At 38.0% G+C, this 13,187-nt stretch overlaps 1 protein-coding gene and 1 pseudogene across 1 annotated transcript; both read left to right on the top strand.

The window, feature by feature from the left end:
- Positions 1 to 3,138: 3,138 nt before the first annotated feature.
- Positions 3,139 to 5,176, top strand: LOC147848663 (putative inactive dual specificity protein phosphatase-like At4g18593). Its single transcript, XM_087338237.1, has 3 exons — positions 3,139 to 3,258; positions 4,170 to 4,445; positions 4,530 to 5,176. Exons 1-3 carry the CDS (start codon positions 3,237 to 3,239, stop codon positions 4,682 to 4,684), a joined length of 453 nt encoding a protein of 150 aa, XP_087194363.1. The 5' UTR covers positions 3,139 to 3,236; the 3' UTR covers positions 4,685 to 5,176.
- A 1,863-nt stretch (positions 5,177 to 7,039) lies between these two features.
- Positions 7,040 to 7,721, top strand: LOC147848662 (mitochondrial import inner membrane translocase subunit TIM23-1 pseudogene; annotated as a pseudogene).
- The last annotated feature ends 5,466 nt before the right edge of the window (positions 7,722 to 13,187 follow it).

The following is a 13,187-nucleotide window of genomic DNA, read 5'->3' as shown; positions in this document are numbered from 1 at the left end:
ATTCAACTTTAAATAATTGATCACTATAGATCTCCTATGAGAAATGAGTTTTGAGCACCTATAATGACTCAAATTCAATTTAAAGTTATTAAGTACTAGGAATTTATGTTGAAAGATGAATTTTATTGCAACATTGTTAAGTCTCATCGTCAGAAGGATGAGGAATACAAGGACATGGTATGTGCACGAGTTGTGTTATTGCCAAAACAGGGAAATCACAATGGCTCACTCAAATTCAACTTTAAATATTTGATCACAATAGATCTCCTATGAGAAATGAGTTTTGAGCACCTATAATGACTCAAATTCAATTTAAAGTTATTATGTACTAGGAATCTATGTTGAAAGTTGAATTTTATTGCAACATTGTTAAGTCTCATCATCAGAAGGATGAGGAATACAAGGACATGGTATGTGCACGAGTTGTGCTATTGCCAAAAGAGGGAAATCACAATGGCTCACTCAAATTTAACTTTAAATATTGATCACTATAGATCTCCTATGAGAAATGAGTTTTGAGCACCTATAATGACTCAAATTCAATTTAAAGTTATTAAGTACTAGGAATCTATGTTGAAAGATGAATTTTATTGCAACATTGTTAAGTGTCATCATCAGAAGGATGAGGAATACAAGGACATGGTATGTGCACGAGTTGTGTTATTGCGAAAACAGGGAAATCACAATGGCTTACTCAAATTCAACTTTAAATAATTGATCACTATAGATCTCCTATGAGAAATGAGTTTTGAGCACCTATAATGACTCAAATTCAATTTAAAGTTATTATGTACTAGGAATCTATGTTGAAAGATGAATTTTATTGCAACATTGTTAAGTCTCATCATCAGAAGGATGAGGAATACAAGGACATGGTATGTGCACGAGTTGTGCTATTGCCAAAAGAGGGAAATCACAATGGCTCACTCAAATTCAACTTTAAATAATTGATCACTATAGATCTCCTATGAGAAATGAGTTTTGAGCACCTATAATGACTCAAATTCAATTTAAAGTTATTAAGTACTAGGAATTTATGTTGAAAGATGAATTTTATTGCAACATTGTTAAGTCTCATCGTCAGAAGGATGAGGAATACAAGGACATGGTATGTGCACGAGTTGTGTTATTGCCAAAACAGGGAAATCACAATGGCTCACTCAAATTCAACTTTAAATATTTGATCACAATAGATCTCCTATGAGAAATGAGTTTTGAGCACCTATAATGACTCAAATTCAATTTAAAGTTATTATGTACTAGGAATCTATGTTGAAAGATGAATTTTATTGCAACATTGTTAAGTCTCATCATCAGAAGGATGAGGAATACAAGGACATGGTATGTGCACGAGTTGTGCTATTGCCAAAAGAGGGAAATCACAATGGCTCACTCAAATTTAACTTTAAATATTGATCACTATAGATCTCCTATGAGAAATGAGTTTTGAGCACCTATAATGACTCAAATTCAATTTAAAGTTATTAAGTACTAGGAATCTATGTTGAAAGATGAATTTTATTGCAACATTGTTAAGTCTCATCATCAGAAGGATGAGGAATACAAGGACATGGTATGTGCACGAGTTGTGTTATTGCGAAAACAGGGAAATCACAATGGCTTACTCAAATTCAACTTTAAATAATTGATCACTATAGATCTCCTATGAGAAATGAGTTTTGAGCACCTATAATGACTCAAATTCAATTTAAAGTTATTATGTACTAGGAATCTATGTTGAAAGATGAATTTTATTGCAACATTGTTAAGTGTCATCATCAGAAGGATGAGGAATACAAGGACATGGTATGTGCACGAGTTGTGTTATTGCGAAAACAGGGAAATCACAATGGCTCACTCAAATTCAACTTTAAATAATTGATCACTATAGATCTCCTATGAGAAATGAGTTTTGAGCACCTATAATGACTCAAATTCAATTTAAAGTTATTAAGTACTAGGAATTTATGTTGAAAGATGAATTTTATTGCAACATTATTAAGTCTCATCGTCAGAAGGATGAGGAATACAAGGACATGGTATGTGCACGAGTTGTGTTATTGCCAAAACAGGGAAATCACAATGGCTCACTCAAATTTAACTTTAAATATTTGATCACTATAGATCTCCTATGAGAAATGAGTTTTGAGCACCTATAATGACTCAAATTCAATTTAAAGTTATTAAGTACTAGGAATCTATGTTGAAAGATGAATTTTATTGCAACATTGTTAAGTGTCATCATCAGAATGATGAGGAATACAAGGACATGGTTAACGGTGAGCTGAACTTGAAGCATCAACATAGAAAAGATTAGAAAATAACACAATTACACAAGTTGCCAATATCAAGGAGATTTAAGTTACATTTACATAGAGAATTTGTAGATACCTTTAATGTCACAATCCTCAAGCAAGTTGAGGATTTCTTTAGTTTGTGTGGTAGAGATTAATTTCTTCTTCCATCAGCCTATACTTCCATTAATACACTTTTGCCTAATTTTTTGTTGCATCAGAGCAAAAACTTCAACACTACCAAATATAAATGGCTTGTTAATTTTCAGTAAAGAATTATCAAGCAACACATTTTAATGATATTTTTACACTAGAATCGCTTTTGTGGAATCAATGTAATGACCAATTTATAATACAACCACTCCGAAAGCCTCTCCAAATGGTTGTCGATTCAACTATTCACAATGAAACACATTCATAAAATCCCTAGTCTCCACAATTTAGCCTAATCAATGCCAATGATCATTATACACAATAACCACATTGAGAGACTCTCTTAATGGGTGTCATTACAACAAGCTAAGCATTAAAAACACTCGTCAATGGAAGTAGAAGTTCGCCTAATCAACTCCAATGCCTATTGCCCATTGCCCATTGTCCACCGTACAACACAACTATTCCAAAATACTCTATATGGTCTTCATGACAACTATTTGTCATGTGAACCTCATGCTCACAAAACAGCTTAAGCATTAGAAAACCCCTTTATCACTACAAGTTCAAATCCTCCCACAACTCAATAAACTAGAAGAAAAAAACCTCTCCCTTGATAATACATTCTGTACACGTGTACATACATACATACATACATACATACATACATGCATGCATGCATGCATGCATACACATGTTAAGACTGTATACACACAGACACAGGCACAATTTTTATGTGTCATGATACAGGTTTGAAGAATTGGTGAGGTCGGCTAGGAAGTATTGTCCATGGCTGCCATCCAACCTGCAGGTAGCAACTCTCTGTCTATTATTCTCTGCTTCAGATTTCCATCTCAATCTCTGTCTTCTGCCCTTTCTTTAAATGCATGGAATTTTGGATTCACATCACGGAATGTAGGAAACAGGGTTATTTCAGTTATATATCTGATTCGATCGCTTTATGATCTGCTTTTTGCACATACACATACACGCACAACTGCATGTCTATATACATGTATACCTATACATTTGCACATACACACACATGCATTTATTTTAACCTTTTAAGTTCATTTAAAACAGACAATTCATTAAACATTTGAAAAGAAATTGACTTCCCTCCTTTGTCATAAAACACTTCTCCCTTCATATTGTGTGCTAAGCTTGCCATGATTCTCTTTATATATGCGGAAGACAGTTTTTGTTGTGGTTTTGAAGCAACCATAGTGAATGCTTTATCAGTACACATACATACTAGGAGGTTTCTTAAATAAACCTATTTTTTTATATAAACCAGAAAACACTCTAGGAACTAATGTTCTTGCTTGATGTAAAAGAAGCAAAAGCATGAACAATAAGATGCTGTAAAAAAGTTGCTTCTAGAAAATGAATATTTGAAAATGGCAAAGAAGATCAAGGCAAAACAACTGCCAAAATGTTTATTTGATAGAGAAAAGAAAAATATATTGTAGAATGGAGGGGGTAAAGAACTTAAAGAATGCAATGTTTCCCCACAGCCTATCATCTTGAGATTGAGATCCCAAATCTTGCAACCTTTGCAGGGGTTTGGCATATGGTTTTATATGTATGTGCTATGTGATTATTGGATATTATATATATATTATGCGTATGCATGTATATAGAGTATGCATACATGCATGCATGAATGGAGACAGTAAATTGTAGTGAATTAGTGAGGCAATTAAATTGCTTCTCATGTAGGTGAAGAGTCTGGTTACGTGCAAGAGTTTGGAAAGCTGTCACTTCCAGCTGACCCTGTGTCAAAATTTTCTTCAATGCCACAAGATTCTAGAGATCAAGAGGTTTACCGATGTAAAAAATGTAGGCAAATAGTAGCATGTCAAGAGAATGTGCAAATCCATAACCAAGAGAGTGGGAAGTCTTTCAAAAGAAGAGGAAAAGACAGGCTTTGGAATGAGAAGACACCGCTGGACTGCACTTCTATTTTTGTTCAGCCCATGAAATGGATGATTCCAGGTAGGATATGGCATTCTTTGAATGTGGTAATTGAAGTTTTAGTTTTCTTTAGCCTTGTTGTAATACTCGAGCTTATTTTTGCAGTCCAAGAAGGTGATGTTATGGGAAAGCTTTCTTGTATTGTATGTAGTGCGAGGCTTGGTAGTTTTGACTGGGCTGGTGCACAATGCAGCTGTGGAACTTGGGTTGTTCCTGCCTTCCAACTTCACAAGAGCCGGATAGATACGTCAAAGACTTAGTAGGCTTGATTAACACAGCATTTCTTGTTCCTATGAATCCAGGTGTTATGACAAGGAAAATATTTTTTCTTTCTTTCTTTCCTCTGCATTGGGTGGATGTAAATCCTACACATGTTGATATGGGAAATGGCTAGATTTAGATCTGAACTGCTTCATGGTGCTGCAGTAGTAATTTGACTTAGTGAGAGAGGAATGATTGGTCATTACACTTGGTAGATAGGGGAACTTTTTGTGTTCACCAATTACAAATGGTTCAAGGTCCACTTTAGGCAGTAGAAAATATGATTTAGTAGTATGGGAAACATTAAAGGGGAAAGTGCTGAGGAACTGGACGTAAGTTGCAGATGGTGGGGGTAAGAGGTCCTCAGGGATTACAAGGCTTCCATCTCATTGGAGTTACGACAATTCGGTTTTCAGCACTTGTCTGGGGTTGTGCCTACCAGAATCTTGTTCGTTCTATGTCCAATACAACTTCTCTGTTCAATACAACTTCTCTGTTCATCCCATCTTCATGGCTATTCTTCTTCATGACTCATCGATCTAGAATTATTTTGGGAACCTTTGTGGTAATGTAGGATTGGCATAAGTGTATACTAATTTGGGATGAAGTGGAAGATTAAAATTAAAGAGTTTATGTATTGGTATTGAAAAAAAGTTGTCTTCATGTCATGTTTATGAGTCAGTGTTGAAAAAAGTGTTTGCAAGTTTTAACCATTCTTCATTCATCCAACAAAGGGATATCATTTCCAAATATCATTCCAAGATTTTGAATGGGTTATGAATACTTTATCATTCTTATATGTAAGATGTGATTAGTGAGGAGTCATATTGATGGATGGTGTTAGTCATGTGTTGATCAGTCCTAATTGATGGATGGTGTTAGTCATGGATGCTCTTAATTAGGGTTCAATCAGAATAAATTTATCTTATAGTCAATATAGTTGAGACCCAAAGATTCAAAAAAGATCAAAGGTCTAAGATCCAACTCCATCTTTCAAGCTCTTGAGAGCATTGTTGCTTGAGTCTCAAGTGCAAATTGTTCCCAACATATCCTTTCACTTATAAGAGAAAGCACATTCATCTTGTCACACATGCCACTAGGAAGACTAAATCCAAATATATGCTTTATATTTCCAATCAAAATATCCAGGGACCAATAGAGGCATAGAGGAAGCTGATCTAATTAGGGTTTATTCAAAACCCTTTCTTGAACCCAACAAAATGCTTGTGTAGTCAAAACATATGTTGGTAGCTCATAATAAGAGCTCGTTTCTATGTTTTTATAGCTTTTTATATCTAAAGCTAGCAAAATTATGTTGTACCTCTAATTTGGTGGTTTTTGTTTTCTTATATGATAAGGCTTTCACTGTACAACATAGTTTGAAATGCAAAGATCCACTGAGATCAATTATCAGACCCTTTGCACAAACTGTTATTATTTGTGGCACTTGTTTGTCCCCACAAATCGGTAAGCATGCACACACCATTTCCTCTTTTTGTTGAGTTGGAGAAGTAGATGGACAATGAATTCACAAACCGGGGGCGGAGCAAGCACGCTAAATGTTCGAGGTAGATACCGATGTCGTTCCTACACATATACACACCTTACATGTGCCGATAAAAGAGAGAAAGAAAGAAATATTAACGTCTTCTAAGGCCAAAATTGGCCCATGAGATAGTAGGTTTACAAAATGGGTATTTATCCAATCAGAGAGAGAGAGAGAGAGAGAGAGAGAGAGAGAGAGAGAGAGAGAGCCCGTCTCAATGGTGGAATCAGAACCACACAAGATGATCGAATGTGAGCGAGGCTTGTGAAAGGTCGATAACAGAGGCAAAGCCCATATGTATGTATATCTGATAATTGAAAGTGAGTGAAGGCTTTCGGATGGAAGCCAAAGGCATTTTGTGTTGTGGTCGGGATGTTTGGCTTGTGAAAGGTCGGTAACAGAGGCAAAGGCCATATGTATATAATAATATATGTAATAAATATGACCGGTGAATGGATGCAGAGGGCTTTCGGGTGGAAGCCAAAAGGCTTTTGATCTGTGGTCAGGATGTTTGGGCGCCCAAGTGTGAAAAGGGTTTTGCATTTGTTGGGCATATACCTCAGAGAAATGCTAAAACCCTTGACCCTTGCTTGAGGAGGGTTTTGACAGAGACAGGGGAAAGGAAGACACAGAGACTCATATACACAGACACAGAGAGTGAGAGAGGACACGGGAAATCTCTGTATTGAGATTTTATCCTCCTCTTTCACAAGAAATCTGTAAGGTGGGGGCGGGGATCTTCAGTCCAAACCTCGAATAGAATCGTTCTCTGTTTTTTTTTTTTTTTTTTTTTTCTGTTTGTTCTGAATTTCGTCAATACTATCCTCTGTTGTTCCACCTTCGATTCGCAACATCCATGGCATCTTCAACTGGCAGCGGTGAAGATGGTCGCTATTACAACCCATTTGCAGAATATAAAGGCACATCGTTTGACCAGAAATCGATCAACTCCCTCTACAAGCTCCCATCCTCACCCCAATACCTCTTCCCTGAGGAGGCTGCAGTGAAGCATCGGAATTGGAGCGAAAATCTGACATACTATACTGGGTGTGGATACTTAGCAGGATCTCTCACCGGAGGCACATTAGGGTTCTTTGACGGATTACGAGCTGCTGAGCATGATGATACCCTCAAGCTGCGTGTGAACCGCCTCTTAAATGCGTCTGGACATAGGGGGCGTTCATATGGGAACAAGATGGGGGTTGTGGGGCTACTGTATGCAGGACTAGAGAGTGGGCTTACACACCAACGTGGAACTGATGATATACTCAATAGTGTGGTGGCTGGGCTTGGGACTGGAGCTTTGTTTAGAGTCGGGGCTGGGCCTCGTGCCGCCGCCTTTGCCGGCGCACTTGGTGGCATTGCCGCGGCCGCAGCTGCCGGTGGAAAGCACGCTTTGAAGAGGTATGTGGTGGTATAATATGTTTGGGGTTTTTCTTCTCCCTAAGAGGGTATATGTCCAATATATAACATGGCTTGTTTAATGCGCTGGATAGCGAATGATTGGCGGTTCATTTGCCGATATAATTCTGACTTGTTTTTGTAGCTAATCATGCTTTCGAGATGTATTTGGTCATGTAACATGTCAAACTTTTTTTTGTCCTGAGCCTAGATGTATGTGTTGATATATAACATTTGTTTCTTTTTGAGGTGATCAGATATTTGATGATATAGCATATTATGTTTCTCTCTCTCTTTCAATGCTATGGTTGAGATGTTTGATAATGTAATATGGGTATGATTTGTTGATGTATGTCATGGTGTGACATGACTTTCTGTATGCTATTCATGCGCTGTAGAGGTATCTTATGGTGTAGGATACTGCCTTTTTTTTTTATCAAGGGTAGAAGCATCTGATGGATAACAATTTTTGTATTCGATGATGATGAAATGTGACGCTTTTTAGGCTAATTTTACTTTCAAAATGTTTTTGGCCACCCATGTCTTTTTCATTCCAGCCATGGGGTGGATATACGGTTATGTTGCAGCTATTTTTATGTGATTGGGATAGTGTTGAGCTATTTATGTTGAGCTTTTTTTTATGTAATTGGATTAGCGAACTTTCTTTAGTCTAGTTATGAATTGAACAGGGATTTCCTAATGAACATAGTGTGAAATATATGATTTGAGTGATGGCTATGATAGTCTGGGTATTTGCTGATATAACATGAATTCTGTTAAACTAATCATTTTTGGTCTACGGATATAACCTGGAATTTTCTGGCAACAGTAAACGGGCATGATTGTCAATGTATTTGCATGTATAACTTGACTGTTTGTGGGCTAATCCTACTTTTAAGAGGTGATCAACTGTGGATATAACATAGCTTTATTGATATAGCTTTATTGATATAACCATACACTGTAGAGAAGACTTGTTTTAAAAGGTGTACCATACACTGTAGAGAAGACTTGTTTTAAAGGTGTACCATACACTGTAGAGAAGACTTGTTTTAAAGGTGTACCATACACTGTAGAGAAGCCAAGTCAGGTAGATATATTCTCACTTTTATATCTATCCTGCTGAACTACGTAACGTATATAGCATTCGTATAAAATCTCTTGGCAAGATTAATGCTTTGTTTCCTGCATTTTCATGCTATTGTGTTAATGAATGTTATGCATATTCCCTACATTGCATGAAGTTTTGTAACGAATCAAGATCTTTTTGATGTTTATGAAACATCCACTTCTGATGTGCAGATGCCTGTTTCCCCGTTAATTCACCATCTCATATTTTCATGTAATCTAGAAATGAATAACCGCTTACAATGTGGATGCAATGCAAACTTTTTATTATGTTGTCCAGTTCATATGAATCAGTTCAAATCATTTGAGGATTTGTGAGTGGTGAAAAGAGGTAGTAACAGAATACACAATTAAAAAACTCATCAAGTCTCTCCACAAACAAGTAGGAAGGGGGGGATTTGAATGTGAAGTCCTTCTCCCTTGCCAGTTACCAGTTTGTAATTTGTATTTGTGATCACATTTTATGCCTCATGTTCCTTGATTGAGCTGTATAGCATTCAACAGTAACTTGATGATGTAATAAACCTATGAGAAGTAAAGTTGGTTTCCAAGTTTTGTTCAATGTTTTTGTGCATTTTAATGAATCTTGGTCCTAAAGCTAATTGAATGAATCATTTTTAGCATTCCATCTACCAACTCCTATTACGTAGTCTAATACATCTCATGAACAAAGATTCTTGACCATGATTGTTTTGCTTTCTGATGGGACGTATTTAGGTATCTCTTCATGTAGATTGGGGCACTAGTGATATAATAATTCTTTATTGGGTTTGGCGAAGAAAAGTGTGTCATGTTTGTAGGCATATTAGAAAAAGTGAATGGTAAGAGTTGAAAACGTAGAGATTCTTAAATGTTTTTGTTGAACAAGTGATCCACAAACTCTTGATCTCATTGAAACTCTTTTGGTAATAGAAATTATTCCATCCGTACACTTTTTAAAGTATCATGGAAGCCAAGATGGCGTGGGGGCTAGGCCAAATTTCTTTCGTGATTTTTGAAGGTCATTTGCACTTGTATCAACTATTCCTCTTTTGTTGTCATTGGCGACAATTTCTAGGAGCTGCTTTCTAATGCTTTGTACTTAAGTATCAAAATGTGGAAAGTCTTCATTATTTCATCAATCTTCGGTTACATCTCCAACAATTTTGATGAGGGGTGTGATAGTTAGGAATCAAGTTGGATGTAGATGAATTGGCACATGTCTTTTAGAGTAGTCATTACAAACAATTTGATTCAAGACATATTGGCATAGTGATTAACAATTGGCAACGGTTTGGTTCGAGAGTGTCATAACCAGACCATTTAAAAATTTGAAACTTGAACGACAACCATTAAAACCAAAACTGTTTAAACCGAACCGTTAGGAAAAGTTCAAACTATTAAAGTTATGGTTTCATGGTTCAATTTCAGTTATCAAATTAGGTCAAAATTCAAACTTTTTAAATTTTCATTATTTTAAATTTTAAATAATTCAAAATTTTAAATATTTTTTTCTAAAATGTGAGAAATAGACTTAAAAAACCAAAATTTGGTGGGTATAGCGAATTCCTAAGCGCTCGTGTGTGGGCTCTCCTTTGTTCCTCCCCCCTATTGAAAAGGTTGTTTAAAAAAATATTAAAAATAATAATGAACTAGCAACCCTAAACCATGGATTCAAACCATTCAAACCGAACCAAACCCGAACCGTTAAAAAAACTAGAACTGAACCAAACCAAATCGAACCGTTAAGTTGTTCAGTCGTGGTATCGCAGTTCCGTTGCTGATTGTTAATAGTGATCTGCAGGTGTACAATTTGAGGACCTATGCACAAGCTCGAATCTAGTTAAAACAATATCTTGAGTGCAATTTCATTTGATCATAGCTTGTCTCAACTCGATAACCGAAAATGTAATGTAGTAGCATGCCAAACTATAAATACTTAACTACAAGAACTAAAGGTGAAAATAGTCATACACTAGTTTAAAGATGAATATTTTGAACACATGTCTTTTAAAATAAGAAACCTTTTGTTTTTTCTCGGAGTGCCTTTTTTTATACAAACTTATATGCAAGTGCAAATATTTCAATTCTTCAATTGATGATCTATTGTTGCAACATTCACGATTGATACTATTGGTGTCATATCAATTGATGATGCCAAAATCAGTTTATAACTTATATATTCATGCATGGATCAAGTTTTCGTGACACCGCAATACACATATAGCAAGCCAGAGTTCAAGAAAATCATTGATAATCGACATCTATGTTACATTTTTCTTGAAAGATTAGTCACACATTGACATGTTAGAGGAACCATGCAAGGTATTTGATTCATAGTTGTAGTGATATAGGCCATAACCTTTTTTAAAATTTTGTTCCCCACACATGTCCCCATGGAGCAACACATTATATTCACCCATCCACACTATCCTTTCCCACGATTGGGGTTGAGGACAAATGTGGTAAAAATGGATCCAAAAATACTATTCAAACTCCCTAGTGGGGTGAACAATCTACTTCCTTCAATCATTCATTCATTTCTGTGCTTCCATCTTCCTCAATGTATTGAGATGTAAAGAATGAAATGAATTTGGGGATTTTCATCTGGAAGCATCAAGAAGAAGAAGAAGAAGAAGAAGAAGAAGAAGAAGAAGAATGGTTTGCTAAATATGGTAAGTGCCACATCAGCATACGAATAAATAAAAGGAAATCTATTAGGAAACACATTTTTGTTAATACATTTCCTTTTAGCCATCATAATTAGTTAACAGCCAGGTTTAGCCATAGTTAAATTAATCATAGGTAAAAAAAGAGAGGGATTTCTACTACATACATAATAACCATCATAATTAGTTAACGGCCAGGTTTTAGCCATAGTTAATTGCTCATCATCATTTAATTTTAAAAAAAAGGACTCCTATAACTACATACATTGATTGATCATGCCAGTGGGTGAAGGGCTCCTGAAGGAAGTGGCGAAGTGGGCGGTCCCACTCCATGACCAGAATAATAGCCTCTCGGGGCTCGTAGAGTTCATTAGCAAAGCTCGGGTGGTCATGCTGGGCGAGGCGAGCCATGGCACCCATGATTTCTACGAGTGGCGGAGTCTCATATCCCAACGCCTCATCTCGGAGCACGGATTCGAGTTCGTTGCGATCGAAGGCGATTGGCCGGCATCTCAGACGGTCAATAAGAAACTCTTGGGCGCCTTCTCTTCGTCCGCCGCCACCGCGGCCAGCAAGAAGACGGAGAAGCTAGACAAGTGTGAAACATCACCTCCTGCCGGGGAGGTTTTGAAGAAGGCTTTCCGAAGATGGCCCACTTGGATGTGGGCAAACAAAGAGACCGAATCATTCATCAATTGGCTCAAGTCCTACAATGAAGAAAGCGGACGGAAGGTGCGATTCTACGGCCTTGACCTTTACTCGCTCTTCGAGTCCATGGATGTGGTCATATCGGAGCTTGAGAAGCTTGACCCGGACCTCGCGGAGAAGGCGAAGGCGCAATATGCGTGCTTCCACCAGTCCAATCGGGACGAACAAGAATACATGAACCTTTTGGCCGAGTGCCCCGAGGGGTGTAAAGCCGAGGTGATCCGGGTCTTGCAAGAGGTAAGGAAGAAGCGGTTTAGGATCAAGTCCGAGGACGAGGAAGAGGTCGTGAGAGACATAAAGCAAAACGCAAAGGTTGCTGTGGATGCCGAGAAGTACTACCGCACGGTCATGTTCGGGAGCAGCTCGGAGTCATGGAATGTGAGGGACCGGCACATGATGGAGACTTTGGAGCTGTTGGTCCGACACACGCCGGACAAAGGGCGCGCCATCGTGTGGGCCCATAACACGCACATCGGGGATTATCGCTACACAAGCATGGAGAAGCAAGGGAGCGTGAATATTGGGGGCTTGGCCCGGCTCCGGTACGGTGAAGAAGAGGTTGCATTAGTGGGGTTTGGGACCTACAAGGGTTCGGTAGTCGCGTCTAACAAGTGGACGGGTCCCGTGCAGAAGCTACGTGTGCCCGAGGCCAAGCCGGACTCGTTCGAGGACATCTTGCATAAGGCTGCAGGGCATCTCCAACAGTTCTATCTCCTCTTTGGGCCTCCCAAGGGCAAAAGGTCCAAGGACACCAATAATGATGACAATGTGGTTGTGGATGCCATGGATAGTAAGAATACATCTCCGAGTGTCCTGTTAGAGTGGCGGGGTAACCGAGCCATCGGAGTGGTTTATGAGCCTTTGACGGAGCGATGGGGAAACTATGTTCCGACTTGCCTCGCTCGTCGCTATGATGCCTTTGTCTTCTTCGACTCGTCCCAAGCTCTCCTACCTCTATCGGATCAGTACGATATTCACGAAGTTCCAGAGGCATGGCCGACCGGAGTCTAATCATGGGATTGTCTTCATTATTGTGCCCTTTTTGCGTACTTTGGCAAGAGGGAGCCATTT

Source organism: Azolla caroliniana, unplaced genomic scaffold (assembly GCF_043228905.1).
Source record: "Azolla caroliniana isolate FFs.n. ecotype wild unplaced genomic scaffold, voAzoCaro1.0.p SCAF_268, whole genome shotgun sequence".
Classification (NCBI taxonomy): Eukaryota; Viridiplantae; Streptophyta; class Polypodiopsida; order Salviniales; family Salviniaceae; genus Azolla; species Azolla caroliniana.
Note: the sequence above shows the minus strand (reverse complement) of the source record. Positions and strands in the feature narration are given on the sequence as shown.

What these genes read in the sequence shown, in the direction of transcription:
- LOC147848663 (XM_087338237.1), top strand. Translation starts at nt 3,237, where the DNA reads ATGGCTGCCATCCAACCTGCAG. An exon ending in GGCTGCCATCCAACCTGCAG is followed by an intron (nt 3,259 to 4,169) that starts GTAGCAACTCTC and finishes CTTCTCATGTAG; the next exon opens with GTGAAGAGTCTGGTTACGTG. An exon ending in CATGAAATGGATGATTCCAG is followed by an intron (nt 4,446 to 4,529) that starts GTAGGATATGGC and finishes TTATTTTTGCAG; the next exon opens with TCCAAGAAGGTGATGTTATG.